The sequence below is a fragment of the Eurypyga helias genome, unplaced genomic scaffold, assembly GCF_000690775.1.
Source record: "Eurypyga helias isolate BGI_N326 unplaced genomic scaffold, ASM69077v1 scaffold19650, whole genome shotgun sequence".
Lineage (NCBI taxonomy): Eukaryota > Metazoa > Chordata > Aves > Eurypygiformes > Eurypygidae > Eurypyga > Eurypyga helias.
The window spans coordinates 16,696-32,559 of record NW_010226518.1 but is presented as its reverse complement, the minus strand read 5'-3'; the positions used below and the strand labels follow the sequence as shown (position 1 = coordinate 32,559).

General features: G+C 53.6%; 1 protein-coding gene across 1 annotated transcript in view; it reads right to left on the bottom strand.

Annotated features, from left to right (window-relative positions):
• LOC104510984 (potassium channel subfamily T member 1-like) overlaps window positions 1-15,864 on the bottom strand; it is a gene marked incomplete at its 3' end in the record, with an annotated part of 38,111 nt that overhangs the window by 21,790 nt on the left and 457 nt on the right. The window contains 1 exon segment of the mRNA XM_010153420.1: window positions 4,993-5,034. Coding sequence (XP_010151722.1) covers window positions 4,993-5,034 — 42 coding nt within the window.

The following is a 15,864-nucleotide window of genomic DNA, read 5'->3' as shown; positions in this document are numbered from 1 at the left end:
GCATCCCTCTTGCCAGTCAGGCATCCCTCCTGCTGGCTGGACATCCCTCCTGCCAGCCAGGCATTGTGGTGCCAGCCCAGCCTGGGCAGCACTGAGGGGCGCAGGCAGTGGCACACTCTGTGGGAAGGGAGCAGGCAGCCCGCCGCTCCCCCCCGGCTCAACCTCCCCGGGCCGTGCAGATAATCATCACAATACAAGTTTAGTTACAAGCCCTCTGCTTGGAAGTGTAATTACTGCTATTATGCACTTCATAATGCCTGAGCAATTTCATTTTCTGCACTCGGTTATTTATTATACTTTATTAATCTTAGATTAGAGGTAATTTGTTCTAAGATGATGAGCTCCCAAAAAAAGACACAATAGTTTGTTCAGAAAAGTGCAGGATGCAAGACCAGGATGAGCACAGCCTGGCTCACCGGCATTAAAATAGACAGTGAGGAGCACAGCCCCAGCTCCATACTCGCACCTTCCCCAAAGAGCTGGCGATAAACACGCTCCCCTTTGTGACAATCAAACCCCCAAAATTAGCAACCCACACGCAGCCCCAGGCCAGGGCTCACAGTACGGGCAATGCAGGCATGGAGAGGGGGATGCAGACGTACCCCAAGCTCTGTGTCCCCAGGAGACTTACATGAGCAGTCGGGCATGGGCAGCTCCCCTCTTGTCCCCACAGCATGTGACAGTCACTGACCATGGCCTGAAAGCTGAGACGGCTCCAAAATCCACCAGTCAGCCAAGGGAGCAAGCTGCCACCCCCTGCGCCAGCACGCTGCCCGAAGCCTCCCTGCTGCTTTCCAAAGGACTTAGGTGCCCAGGGTGCTTTTGCTCTGTTTTATAATAGACACTTACTGCCATGAGAAGCATAGCTTCAAATAAATACAGTTCTTGAAAGACAAGAAAAAATCTTAGCATCTCTCCGCAGCTCCAGTCCTTGCTCTCACACTCTGGCTGGGTGGGAAATGCTGTTCTTGTCCCAGGAAATTTCTCAAGAAACTTACCCCATCATATAGCAGGATGCAAACGAGACTCTTCAGAGATTCCAGGGAATAAAAAAACCAAACAACAAAACCCTGAGAGTCTGCATCTCTGCAGTCTGGTGGCTGCCAACACTCACCTCTGCCAAGGCAGCGCAGGCTCAAGTGGGACCCTGCTTCATCCCCCCTCTCTGGCTCAGCCCAGAGGACAGCTCTGCATCCTCCGTGCAAAACCACACGGGTCAAACGCAAAAGAAGTGGCTGTGGCCACGACTGAAATTAAAGAAACGTGCTGGTGGCCCAGGAGGGTTCACTGGGGATGAGCCATGGGTACCAGATGGGGAGCAGCATTGGAAGTACAGGTCTGCAGCATTTCCTCTCAGCATCCTACAGTGGAAGGAACAGCAGAGGATTCTGCAGAAGGCCGGGTGCTGCTAAAGGCACCGCAGCTGTGCTGCCCCCAGTCCTTCGCTCAGCCACCGGCCAGTGCCCACACAGCCCCACGGGGCACCAGGAGACCTGAGCAGGGGACAAAGTCCTTCCTAAATGTGCCACTGAGTCAGCTTGAGGCTCAGATACCCACTGGTGGCAGCCACACAAACTCCCCAGACACATCTGCAGCAGCTGCCAGCCCTCCTCATCTCCTTCAGAGACGTCTTTTCCTTTTTTCCACCCTTCTCTTGATGGCAACAGGCATTTGGGTATAGAAGCTACAGCGAGACGGATGACACCGAGGGAGCTCTGCATACTGAACACACCTCTATGATCTCTGGTTTGCCATCCCACATCTATCCCAGGGTGAGCAGAGGATGGGGGGCAGCTACACCCTTCCCCCCCCCAAGCTCCTGGCTCGCTGGCGTGATGAGCTGCTCCCAGCACAAGACTTGAGATGGAAAAGGGGAATAGACGTACAGCTGTGTGTGTACAGAAAACCTGGGTGCCTGCCAAAGTGAGAAACAGGGAACAGGCTGCCCCCACGCTCAATAAGCAGTAATTGAACAATTACTCAAAGGAGGAGGGTTGTGGGTTTCAACAAGGCTGCACCGGCCCAGCGCCGACAAGTGTGCAAGAGAACAGCTTCAAAACTGCGTGGGGCTGCCTGGCTCCAGGGGGGCATCTCCTGTGAGCCCTGCTGACCCTGCATCCCCACTGTCCCCTGCATCCCCACTGTCCTCTGCATCCCCACTGTCCCCTGCATCCCCACTGTTCTCTGCATCCCCACTGCCCCCTGCATCCCCGTTTTCTGCATCCCCGCTGCCCCCTGCATCTCCTCCGGGCGCTGTGTGGGGACCAGCAGACAACAGGGACTCTGCAAAATCTGCCACCTGGTTTTGCTTCACTGCAAGTTGGCTGGCAGCCCGTGGTGGCCCAGGCTGTGCTGTGTCCCTCACCAGGAGATGCACGGCATCACTCTCCCTGAGAAGCCGGGTAGGACCGATGCCGTGCTGCAAGCCAAAGGCGGCTGGCCACCCAGCTGCTCTCCCACCGAGCCGTGCAGCAGCACCAGAACCACCACTGGGAACCTTCCTCCAGGAATACCTCAGCTTCTCCAGGGGTGAGCAAACAGCCCCCAACACCTCGTGCCAGAGCAGCTTCCGGCACATTTTTAAACAGAAAAGCACAAAGCAACCAGGGAGGGGCTGGGCATCATTTGCCTCTCCCACTTTTGGGGGGCAGAGCCCCGCTGGCCAACACTGCCGACCCACAGAGGGAAGGAAGAAGGGGAGACTGGTCTCAGGGCAAAGGGCTGGGACCAGGAGGGCATGTTTCAGTGCCTGGGAGGCACATGAGAGCATTTGGGAGACCAGTGAGGGAGTCCGCACAGTCCAGAAGGCCAGATATTGCCAACAGAGGAAATCTGCCCGTTTTCTACACGTCAGTCTCATCCCCTGTCCCTTAGTAGGTACACTATTGAAGCCACTGTCCCCTTGTTCTGCAGAGTCCCCAAGGATCGTGGCACTGGCCAGCCCCGAGGCACTCAGCATGTCCCACATCAGCCTCTCGATGGCACCGTGGCACCAAACAACAATTAGCAAAACAGAGTCCCACACCAACAGCCACGCTGCACAGGGAGCCACGATGCTGTGACACACAGGACCAGCTCCAACACTTGTGTCTTCAAGATTTCATGCATTTACCATGAGATTAAATCAGGAAAAAAAAAGCCTCTCCTGTTTTATTATGGAGTGTGATTTTTGCTCAAGGAAAAGGAGCGATACTGCCAACCACTCCGCAGCGAATTAAACACAGCTGGATGCAGGGAATGTCACCCTGGCTCCAGCAGTAACTCTGCAATACTATTTTTTTGGGGATGAAACGCAAACTCCAAGCAGCTGTCCCTGAAAAAACTCTGCCCAAGACTAAGGTTGGCTTCAACGGCCTGGACCCACGGCCACTCGTCTCGCACCATGAGACAAACGACGCCCGGAACTCAGCTCACAAGTACTCCCGTGTCGGCAGGATGAAGGCAGGGCAGGAGGCACCGCACCGAGGGCACAACATCCCCGCTGAGCCACGTGTTGGCCAGCCCTGACGCACACTGCAGGAAAGGCTTCAGGAATCTGCAGGGATAAAAATGAAGCCTGCTGCTAGGCTTCTTTTGCCTGGGTTTTTTTCATTAGGGAGGACACTGCAATGAAAATGGCAGTTTGATGTTGCAAGAGTTCATCAATCCCTCATTCCCCAAAGGCAGCTATAACCTCTCCAACTGTATTTAGCAGTTGTGAAGCTCATTTTCAGCCTCCAAAGCACTGGAGGTAGCAGGGATGCACTCAGGGGCTGAAGATCTCTCCATGCCAGTGCCCCCAGTACTAAAGAGCAAGGGGTGGTGATGCATGGCGGGGCCAACAGCACCCTGCATTCCCAAAAACAGGACCTTGGCTCCGGGGTGAAGCAGGACACACTGCTTCATCCCAGGTTAGTGCCTCCCCAGACTGGGAGACCTGGCTTGGGGCTGGAGACAGCACTGCCCTGGGTAACGGCACATGTGTGTGCCATGGGAAGATGGCACAAGGGGAGCTCAGCTGAGAGGAGCCAGGGGAACACCAAGGGGTCCGTGCCGTGCCCGTGTGCAACCCTACTGACACAGCGGGAGCGGGCCCTGGCCCACAGCCTGATCCCAAAGCTGGGTGCTGAGCCTGGCAGGATGGGGAGCCCCTGCCAGCTCCGATGTGCTCAGTGGGGGCCTGCTCCAGGCCCCTCCCCGCAGGGAAGGAGCTCTCACTTGGCACTGTCTGAGGACATACGTCCCCAACCGTAAGCCCGGCGCAAGGACACGCTCGTCCCCCAAGTCATCTTCTCTTGGCATCTCCCATCCAAGGTCTCGGCAGCCTCGCGGATGCAGAGAGCAGCCCCAGCCCTGGCTGGGCAGCAGCACCACTTGCTCTTAATAAAATAACGATAATAAAAAAGATTAAAAGCCAGAAAGAGAAGAAGCAATGGAATAACACGCTGGGTTTTGTTTGGCTGATTTGTTTTGCAACATTGGAGACTGACACTCATGAGTCTGCTCCTATAATTGCTTCTGCTGATGAATCTGGATTGTTTAATTAGAGTCTGCGCATGGAGCTCATCGCTAATGGATAATCACCAATTTGCTGCCAAGGATATCACTTCTTCCCCTATGAAACTTGTCCATCTCAGTGCAGCTTGTTCTCCCCATGGTGGGAGACACTGCTCTTGCAGAAGGGTTTGCTGGTCCCACACACAACTCCTTAGTGCCAAGAGCAGAAAAGGACCAACCTCGTGCTTATCAGCTCCCTTAAAGGCAGAGTAATCTATCACTAATTTAAAGTCAAGGCTAACCACTGTTCTTGGCAGCAGGTACTGCCCAAAATACCTGGCTCACAAGACACCACGCACACATGCACCACACAGACACCCCAAATTGCAAGGGGTTTTGCTCTCCGGAGAACATGGGTTGGCTTTTGCCTGGCAGAGGAGCGACGGTTCCCGGGGCTGGCTGAGCTTACCCCCTCCCCGCCGCGCCGGTGCAGGGAAACACATGAGGTGCACTTACTGCGAGAAGGAGGAATCCACGCTGAAGTCCTCGGCGTGGGGCCTACAGAGCGAGAGCATCACAGGAGGTGAGGGAAATGTACAGCTGCTGGGCAGAAACCAGAGCTACAGTCGGAGCTGTGCCACTGGGAATGCCAATGCCGGAGGGATGAACAGCCGCCTGAGTGCTCGGCCAAGGGCTGCACCATGCCTGGGCTGAGGTCCCCAGGGTGCGTCTGCTGGAGACCTGGTGATGCTCTGGTGGCTTTGCCAGTGTACGGCCCCTTTAAGGACTCAGCTCCACAGATAAAAACATTTTTAATGCCTTTTTTGGTTGTTTTTTTTTTTTAATGAGTCTCACAAGCTGCATTGCACTCTGTCTCAGATCAGTGTCACACTTTCTGCAGAGAAATTGGATTTTGAAAGATACTGGTTGGGTGTTTTTAGGACCCTAATATTGCATCTCTCACCTGCACAGACCTGATTTTACAGACACAGGTGATGAGCAGAGAAGGGAAAACAAAATCAAAGAACAGAAAGGAATGCTGAGGGTAATGGGGGGAGTCATGGCAGGGAGAGAAATAACAGAGAGATGTACGAGGGAGGGTGGGAGGCAAAGGGCCTGTGCTCGTGTACTGTGCATCCCGCAGACAGACAGACAGCAGCACAGTGCTATGAAACACAGCGATTGCAGCTGGGAAGAAAAAAAACCCTTCCAAAACCAAAACTCTCTCCGAGACATACCGATCCCCACAGACGGCCACGGCTCCCTGTCACCTGAGCTGGACCCTTCTTCCCTGCCTCCCATGTCCAGCAGTGACCTCTTTCCTGTCCTTATTCCACGCGTGTCACGGCAATCGAGAAATATAACCAAAGAAAAAGGGGCAGTTGCAGCTCATAAAGGTTTTTCTTTTATTTTGCTTAGTGCTTTATGAGTCCACAGCACTCCAGCATAGTTCAAACTAAATAAAAGCAATAAATTCACATTTCAATTAAAAGACGAGTTCAAAGGAAAGCTAATTCATCCCTCAGCTACAAAGCACACACAGCAGCCTCCCTGCGACATGATTTAGTTTGCTACTACTCTCCTTTTATTATCTGTGTGAAGGCTGCAGGGAGGAGCCCATCGCCCCACAGCCGAAACGCCTGCAGAGTGCACGGGGACCGGAACCCCTGTCCCAGCTGACACTGACAGTGATGTCCCCCCACCTCAGAGCCAGGAGACCCACGGGAGATGCTCACCTTGGGAGAGATGATGCTCAGTTTGGGACAGATGCTCGGTCTGGGAGAGATGCTGGGGCCCTTAAGGGAGGGATCCGGGGAGCTGACGTGGGGGGCTGAGGAGGTGCTGTGTCCAGACGACCCATGAAGCCCCCTACCCATGGCCGTGCACCTAGCCTGGTTGTGAGCCCTCCATGTGAGCTGCTCGGGGGGCCATGGGGCAGGAGGTGCTGGGGCTGCTGGTGGGGAGAGTCAGGGGCTCCCCTCTCGCTCTGCAGGCTCAGAAGGGAGGGATCCGGGGAGCTGACGTGGGGGGCTGAGGAGGTGCTGTGTCCAGACGACCCATGAAGCCCCCTACCCATGGCCGTGCACCTAGCCTGGTTGTGAGCCCTCCATGTGAGCTGCTCGGGGGGCCATGGGGCAGGAGGTGCTGGGGCTGCTGGTGGGGAGAGTCAGGGGCTCCCCTCTCGCTCTGCAGGCTCAGCCCTGGCCAAGGCTACCGCTCTCTGAGGACCCAGGGGGGTCCCACAGGCAGCCCAGCCCCCCCAGCCTGGCTTTGTGTCCCTGGCCACACACCCAGCCTTGCCCACACATAACCCACTTGCAAAAAGAAACCCGTTGACCTGCCGTCTTCCCCCCAGCCCAGCTAAGGTTTAGCTTGTCGTGCGACCACCACGGAGCAGTAAGTCAGCTCACAGCCAAGCAGTCTCTCATGCCCAGCGACACCAAGCCCCAGGGTGAGACCATCAGTTCCCTGGGGCAGCCCTGGCATCTATTAATGGCAACAACCAGACTTTCTTCAGCTGCAAACCAGAAGCAAGCGCAGCCCGTGGAAGGAGTCCTGGCAGCTCAGCCTCCCTCCTGCCAAATTGGATTATCCCACATTAGCAGCAGGGGCTGTTCAAGCCCCTCCACTCGTGTTTGGATTTGCAGAGGAGCCTTTTGTGCCTCGCAGAGACACTTATGGGAAAGAAACAGCAAATGATTTGGTTTTCTCTTAATATTCTGCCAGCTGGCAACCAGGAAGACTGTACAAGCAGCTCCACAAGGCAGAACATTCCTGAAAATCAATGTACACTTAATCACACAGCTTGGTGGGGTCCTGCAGACGCCGAAGGTCTGGTGTCACTATGGGTCGCAGAGCACTGGGATGGGCCAGTACAATTCCCAGGACACCTTCCCCGGACACGCAACCCATGGGCTCCCGAGGGAAATAAACATTTCACCTTTAAAAAGGCACCATGAATAAGAGGGACTCCGAAGCGTGTGACAGACCGTAAACCTCCCCAGCAGTGGCTTTGGGCACTCTGTGCCGTGGTTAAAGCACGTGCGATAAAATAGTAACAAAAAGGTGCTCCCAACCTCCAAATGAATGAACTGCTTTCTGCTGATCATGGGGAAGAAGCGACCCTGGGATGTCACACTGACACCTCTCCCTCCCACCAGGCTCCAAATGCTCATAAACGGTTTAATTGCTGAGAAAATATGGAAAATTTAAAAAAAAAAAATTAACAACTAAAAATCACTCCAGTTCTCATCTGAAAAACAGTTGTTTTCCAAATCCCAAACACTTTGTAAAGCTGCAGCCCTGGGTGAGGGAAACTGCTAATCCAGAGCCAAAGAGGCTGCACAAGCCACCTCCTTGTGCTGCTCCTCCAAACCCAAGCCCAGCTGTTGTGGGCATGTCTGCAGTGCCCCTTATCTGACAATTAATCCAGGTTAACTGCTGGAGGGGATTAGCAGAACAGCACGAACCCTTTCGTGCACAGCCTCACTTGAAAGGAAAGAGTAGATGTACAACACGCAGAATTAAAGCCATTTAACGGCGTCAGAGCGGTTACACTGGCTTTCCATGTGTTTTAGATAATCTACTACAAGTTCACTTTTTATTTCATCCAGATCGGACACCATGAGTCTCCCTGTACAGACAAACCTCCACTCACCCCATCCCTAACCTGGGAGATAACCACAACACAGGCAGCCAGCCCAACCTTCGCTCCCCTCCGCAGTCCAGGGTCTGGGAGAGAAGTCCCGTACCTGGACAGGGAAAGCTGGATCCCTTTGTCCTGGTGCTGCCAACCATTAAACCGTGATGCCACACTCCTGGCTGGCACAGGCAGCATCTCTGAGAGAGAGGTGCAGAGCAGGGAAGGACAGGAGAGAGGAGAGGAGCAGAGAGGGAAGAAACTTTATGGCTACAGAGACTGGTCTGCCGTCGCGCTTCAAGCTGCAGCCCCTCACAAAATGGAAAGGTTTTATTAGAAGGTGAAGAGACAAGGATGGATCTATTATTAGAACAAAAGCCACTAATAAACCTTGCTTGTGTACCAGGGAGAGCAATCACCCGCCCACCCACGCTGCGCAGCAGCTCCTCAGCTGAGCAGCCACCCTTTCACCCCCTCCTGCTCGGCTCCAGCTCGAGCACACCCCAGCAAAGGCAGCTCTGCTCCCCAGAGCTGGGCAGGGGTGCGGGCAGCACCCCCAGCCCCGCTCCCCCAAGGATTCAGGCTGCAGACCATGTCTCCTTAGCTCTGGAGGGGAGAAGGCAGCCAGCCCCAAGCCCTGGCTCTCCTCCCAGCTCTGCTGTGGAATCTAGGTGGCATTTAGCTCATCCGTCTCAGGGAGATAATTTGAGGCTAAACACTCTCCCTGTGTTTCAAGGACCCAAAGATGCTCAGATGGAGGAGAGAGCAGCAAAGCGCAGTGGCAGCTCAGCTGAGCTTGCACAGAGATCTGCTCCCTCCCAGCAAACTCGCTGCCAGCTCCGTGTCTTCACCACTATACTCATTTTTCTGGAAAGTATTTAGTTAAATGAAGGGTATTAAAAATTCACTTTTAGTCCTGAAGTTCCCATTACTCTCAAGTAAAAAAAATAATCCTGACTTGACTGAAAGCCCCTGGAACTTACAAAGACACAAGTAATGACCTGCCAACACCACACTCAGCTTCAGGCTGCTTAATAACCACTTGCATGGCTCAGAGATGTTTCGAGACATCGGCTCAGATGGAGGAGAGATACACAAGATTTGGTGTCTTTTAGCCCCCCAGTCTTCCAACACCTCCAAGAGAGGGGCAAGGTAAGGGGGTTAAGATGAACCAAGCAAGATAACTGCTTGGGAAGGCTTCCCGAAGCGGTGTTCATCCTCTAAGACATGAGATGTACCACGGTTCTTACCATATTGACAGTGAGAAACTCATCCCCAAAAATAGCCTGATGTGAGAAGGACAGATGGGAGGAGATGAAAAAAGAAAGTAAAGAGGGGGAGAAGGAACGAGCAAGAGGAAGGGGAAAGGGAGAGGAAGATGCACGCATCCTGCTTGCAAACCCATGGGAGAGGGCAAGGGCAGCCCACCTCCCCGGCTGCGGGACAGAGCAGGGATGACCGCAGGGAGCCCCCAGCACCCCCAGTTTGGAGGAAGCTCACCAGCATGTGCTGGTAGGCACCCAGAAAAGCCACCGACCGCTCCAGGCACACGCCGACAGCTGCCTGATGGCTGGAGAGGTGCCACACGAAGAGCCCCTCCTGCTACCACAGCGAAGCGTGCGGCGCAGCCAGGCAGGCAGCATGCCGGCAGCGTGAGCGAGCTGCCTCCTCCTCCCCGAGCAGCACCTCATGGGGGTCTTCTCTACTTGGCATCCCCGCGCAAAACCTACATCCCAACTAAAATACATGAAGTTTAGAAACAACACGGCACGGTGCCATAAAAAACCATCATTGCAGATGCGCCGCTCCCAGCCCAAAGCCTGGCAGCTCCCAGCACTGCCTGAAATTACCTCCCGGAAAGTTTTAGCTCTCCCAGAGGGACGGGCACTAACAAGCCTGGGTGCTGGGCAAAAAGGCCCTGTGGATGCTGAGGCTGCTCTAACACACGTCTTAATGAGCTAAAAGAGTCCCCGCAGTCCCGTCAAGTGGCTGATCCTTGAGGAAGGACTGTGAGAAGGAATGTGCAGGAGCTCGGAGGTGGGCTGTGAGACCCTGCTCCGTCACAGTCCCACACAACTCCAGGCTGGCAGCACTGGCGGGGGGTGGCCACGCCTGGCATCCCACTCTCACCACAAGCAGGAAAACCTCCACTGGAGGAGGAACATGCTAATCCCCATGCCCTCATGGGAACTGTTTGGGAATGAGGGACCTAAAATAAGCAGAGCAAAAGCCCAAGTGTGCGTTTCGAGTGTAGGCATCCTTAGGTTAGGTGGCTCGTCTACATGTCAGCGCCTATATAGGGCACCGAGATTTTCAGCGGTGCTGGCGTCTCACCAGCAGCCGTGGGAGGACTGCTCAGCGCTTCCCAAACTCAGCCTGTTCCCCTCAGGTGCCTGGCTGCAGCGCTGCCAGCGCGAGGGTTAGCATCACCCCGCACCCTGCGCAAATGCTTTCTGCCGGAGGGCGCGCGGGGACAGGGATTTGAGGAATGGGGACCCCCAAGATGGGACCGGCCACTGAAACGCATCCCAACCCCACAGGAGGGAGCTCAGAGCTGAGCCCTGGCTGGGACAGGATGATGTGGGATTGTCTCTGGGCAGAGGAGTGGGAACACAACAGGGAGGATGGGCAGACCCTGGGGGCTGTTCCAGCACAGCTCTGTGACGAGCGTAAGAAACTGCTGGGCTGAAGCCCCCACGCAACCCGGGATGAAATCACTGGCTGTGTTTACGAATGGCTCTGCTTAGTGCGAAGGATGCCAGCTGTCACTCTCTGTGCTGGCAGCCAGGATATGGGATCGTTTCCTGTTCATCAGGATCAAGCAGTGAATTTGCATATTGCCCTTATAACGGAGTTCAGCAATTGAGCACCCTGCCGAAAACACGCTCAGCACCACACAGCAGTGCCTGCTGCTACATGAGAAAGAAACACCCAGGTTCCGTGAGCGATGCCAACCCCTTTGGAGCTGTACGACGGTGCCTGGAAGAACCACTCAAGGAAAATACATCCAAGGCTGTGAGGAGAGGCGATGCTCAACAGGCACCTTCCCACGGGGATGCTGAGCACGGACCTGCAGGCAGGCTGGGTCGTTGGATCCCAGCTCCGAGACCAGCTGGCGGTTTGGTTACTGCCAGGAAAGTCTCGGAGATGCCATGTTCCAGTCTGGGCAACCACTGCAGAGCATTAGTACCCTGTCAGCCAACAGCCGCATGGCACGACGAACCCTGACGTGGACTCAGCGCGGAGATGCTTACCGCTGGAGCTACGTCCCTGCGAGGGGCTGCCCAGCACAGCCAGAGGGGAAGCGGATCAAGGCTGAAGCACTTTGTAAGCGAAACCCTCTGGGTTCTCAGGTCTCCTCTGTGAATTGTCCCATGGGGGCCCTGCCTGCAGCAATGCCAGTTTCTGTCCACCCCGGGGACACACAGCAGTGCCACCTTCACAGAGTGGCACTGAAGGTGAGAAGGCTCAGAGAGAATTACAGGTGCTGGGTCTGGCACAGACACAGAAATCCTCCCATAACCCAACCATCCCGATACCCCCAGCCTCAGCGTTTCTCAAATTTCTGATATAAAACCTCAGTGGGCAGCTGAGTAGCAGCAGAAGAATCAAGGCTGGACAAACCAGCATATCCTATTCACTGAAAACAGATACATCTCCAAAAGCTCTTTGTTGGTATCATGGTTTAATTCTAACCAGCATCTAACTACCACACAGCCGCTCGCTCACCACTATACCGCCAACTATACCTCTGTCTCAACCAAAACTAGCACAGTTGGAAAAAGCTTTTGTTAAAGAAATGTTAAAAAAAAATAATTGGCTATGGACTTACTGTGGCCCCAGGAGGGGATTCAGCAACAGGGCACAGCAATGGTTTGACAGCTCCGGGAACTGCACCCAGGCACTTGCTGCTGCTGCAACCTGCTACGGGGACCGTCACCGGGAAACCTGGCTGCAAGGACAGCGTGGCTGTAATGGTTTTAATGGTCAGACTGGACCTTCCTGCTGGTCTGCTTGTGCGCGACTGCCAAGAGAAGACAACGCATTCGACAACACTGGCTTGTTAACGCCAGGCTGCCCTTGGGGGAACAAACATCGATTGATCAGAAACTACATTTTCAGACACCTTTGGAAGACTCTCTCATGCCCCGAAGTGCTTCACCTCCAAGAAACTCGCCCTAGCAGAGTGCTGCTACTTCTCACCGAGTAGACTCCAGCCACCTTGTTGACTGTAGCATGGCTGAAGCAAAGTCCCATTTATTCCTGCCAAAACTGAACTGAGAGACGAGGCAAGGCTGCAGGAGCGGGGACTGTGCAGCCTTGAGGAGAGGAAGGGAGGGAAGGATCTAATTGCTGCCCTTGGCTACCTGATGGGTGAGATGCAGTAACCCTCCTCCCAGGTGCAGTAAAAGGACAAGAGGGAACAGGCACAAGATGCAAAAAAATAATTATTCATCCTGAGAGTGATCAAGGCCTGAATCAGGTACTGGGAGAAGCTGAGCAATCTGCAGCCTGGGAGATGTTCAAAACTCAGCAGGATGGGTCCTGAGCCAGCTGAGCCAACTTTAAAGTTAGTCCAGCTTTGAGGCAGTTGGATCAGAACCCTCCAGAGGTCCTCTCCAGCTTCGACTCTTCTGCAATGCTAATTTTCTTCCCCAAACCTCAGCAATTCAGATTTCGGCTATCAGCAGCTCAGCAAACGCGACTCAAAGAGGTGAGGGTGGAAACGCAGGGCGGGGGGGCACATGCAGCACTGCCAGCCTCTGGCCCTCCCAGGACTTAGGCAGAGCTTCACAACCATGTACCTCAGGAATATGTTTGCAGTCTCTAAAGAGTACCAGTTTGCCCCAGTACTGGTCAGAGCTTCCCTTACTTCCAGCAGAGCCTCATAAACAGGACACGATTATCTTGTAAAAATGTTTGGGTTTTTTTTTTAAACCCGGATGTCCAGTACTCAGAGGGATCGCCAGCCCATGAAATGGGATCCAAACACAGATACTTACACATCCTCACGCCTGCCAGCAGCTTCCTCCCAAACACAGAGCCACTCAATGGAGAGCACAGCACAGCAGTTGGCTTTTCCGGGACTCGGTTCCCTACCGCACCTTTCTCATTGAAATTCCCCCCCAACACTTGCCATACGGGACCAACCTGCCTCAGGAAAAGCTCAGGTTGTAAGGGAAAGACTCAGCCTTTCATGGCTTGCTTCAGCAGCATGATTGCTACATGCCAGGAGATTTCAGTGCCCAGGCGGCAGGTCCAGCAGCAGATCCTGCCCTCCCTGGGGCAGCCAGGACGCTGATCTGACTGTAACCCCTTCTCAGAGCAGCCCCTGATGCACAGAAGCAGCTCCAAGCATCTTCAGTGGGAGCTGCAGCCACATGAGCAGCCTGGGTCAGTCCCATCCCACCCACAGGAAAGCATCCCTGTCCTGTATGCCTACAACCAGACCTGAACTCCCCCTTTTGCCTCTAGGTGTGGAATAACACCTGGCTGTGGAGTGTTTTCTTTTCAGATGAATGCAAATCCTTTTTCCTGTTTTGACTGAGAACCCCTAAAAGCTTTGAGATGCTGCAACGAGTAAGACACAAGAGGTAAATAAAGTAGGTGAGAACAAACTCCACTGGCCTCAGTGTCTAGAGAACTCATTTGCATCCCTGAGAACATCCTGTAACACAGCATTTTCTTCCACCATCACCTGGGAATTTCATTCCCAACTCCCGGTGACAATTGTGGCTGCTAATTTGATAACACTGCTTGTGTCTGACTTTGGAGGAGTCGAAGCATCTCAAACACCCTATTCATCATTTCTGAAGCAATCTTCCTGCCTTTGTTGCTTGCATACGCCCTGAAAGAGAAGTGCACAAATCTTAATTGCCAACTCAATTGTTGGGAAGCAGCAGGCAGAAGGAAAGCCGGCAGTCAGGAATTCAGCCACAGCAAGCAGCAGCTCGCAGGGCTCTGCCCACTGCCAAGTGGATGGAAAAGTGTTGCCATGAACTTCTCTACCTCTCAGCACATCAGTTCCGTACAAGACGGAAGCAAAACGCTTGAGATTCCAGTGAAACACAGGGAATCTGATTCTTTTATCAAGCCCTGAGGCACCCTGGTGTGCTCTGCACACTTGGTCTTCTGGCAAGGGTCCGCTAAGGCACTGTAGCTGCACGGTTTTTGGAACTGTTGCCCCCTGACCCCACCAGATCCAATGTCTCACTGCATCCCTCCTTTGTGCCATCCTTTGCCCCTGCACGAGACAAGGAGGGTCAGCCCTGGGATGAAGGTTTGGCTCCCTGGTCCTGGGCAGGAACACACCAAGCCCCTGAGCGCAGACGATGAGAAGCCGCTATGGCACGTTTAATCACAGCTGGCCAGCGGCAGTCGGGATGAGTTTGTAAGAGTCTCCCAGTTTCAAGTACAGGTTTTTTTCCAGCCCTGGTGCATCTGCATTTGAACACTGGCACTGCTATGAGAAGTACAACAGTACCTGAAAGGGCACAGAGGCAGCAAGCTCACTCCAAAGGCTTTGCCAACAGCAGTGTTCAGGATGTGCCTTCAGAGATGTAGATACCCCCAGAACAGTTCCATCTCTGATGTCTTTTTGAAGCAATGAAAGCAAGACACAAAAACCAGAGTGAAAGCAGTCTGATCCATACTGGGACCAGATTCAGACTGCTTGTCAAAATGTGCTGAGACCACACAAGCTTCAGGGATTTGGTTCCAAGGCACCCACACGATGCCTGTTTGCAGCTTTCCACACGTGTAAGCCCTCGCCTCACGAAGTCCGAAGGCAACAACCCACAAGATCCAAGTGTCTGCTCACCAGAGACCCAGCAGCAGTGCCATCTGGAGAGCTGCCACACCACACATCACACCGTGATGTGCACTCCCAGTTCCGCAAGTACGCCAGGACTCTGCCCCCCAGACCTGGAGACTAAAGCATGTGCCCAGCACAGCTCGGCACATGACAACACCGATGCCCTGCCTTGCTCCCGCAGAGCACACCTCCCTCCTCGGCTTCCCCAGGGGGGACCACATCCACTAATCCTGGCTCATTGCCATCTTCCCCCCAGCCCACCAGTGAGATACACCGAGATACTGAAGCTGAGGTGGTTAATTCCTTCCAATCTAAAGCCAAACGAGTAAAATACACCGGGAGCAGAAGCTTGCCTACAGTGCTAATTTGCACTGAAAACCAGAGCTAGGAACAGCACCAAATTACACCCTAGAAGATATACAGTACACAATCACAGGTAAGGCAATTTTTGCTGAGAAGGAAGACAGCATGGATGGACTGGCAGGCGGAGTAGATGGGGAAAAAAAACCCCAAACAACAAAAAAAAACCAAACAAACAGAAAATGGAATGAACAGAAGAACTGACTTACAGACTAGATGCATCCTCATCATAATTAGGGGACCTGGCTTCTTCTGAAACACTGTAATTCAAGTGCAGTGTACAGCATTTATCTCTGCCTGAAAATTAGCTCATTTCTTTCTGCACACATCAGCTGTGTGCTTGCAGAAAGAGGCTGCAGCATTCTGTATGGAAGGGTTTGGTGGTTTGGTTTTTTTTTTTTTTCAGTTGTAAATAAATTATTCCTCAGATGGGGGACTGAGCATATCTTCTTCCATGCAAACATGGTGCTTATGTACAGTGCATGCTGTGGCGTTAGCAGTGTAAATAAGCTTCAGTCTTATACTGCACAGATAAGGCGCAATGTAAGTTATCAGGGTGGTGGGTGGGGGCACC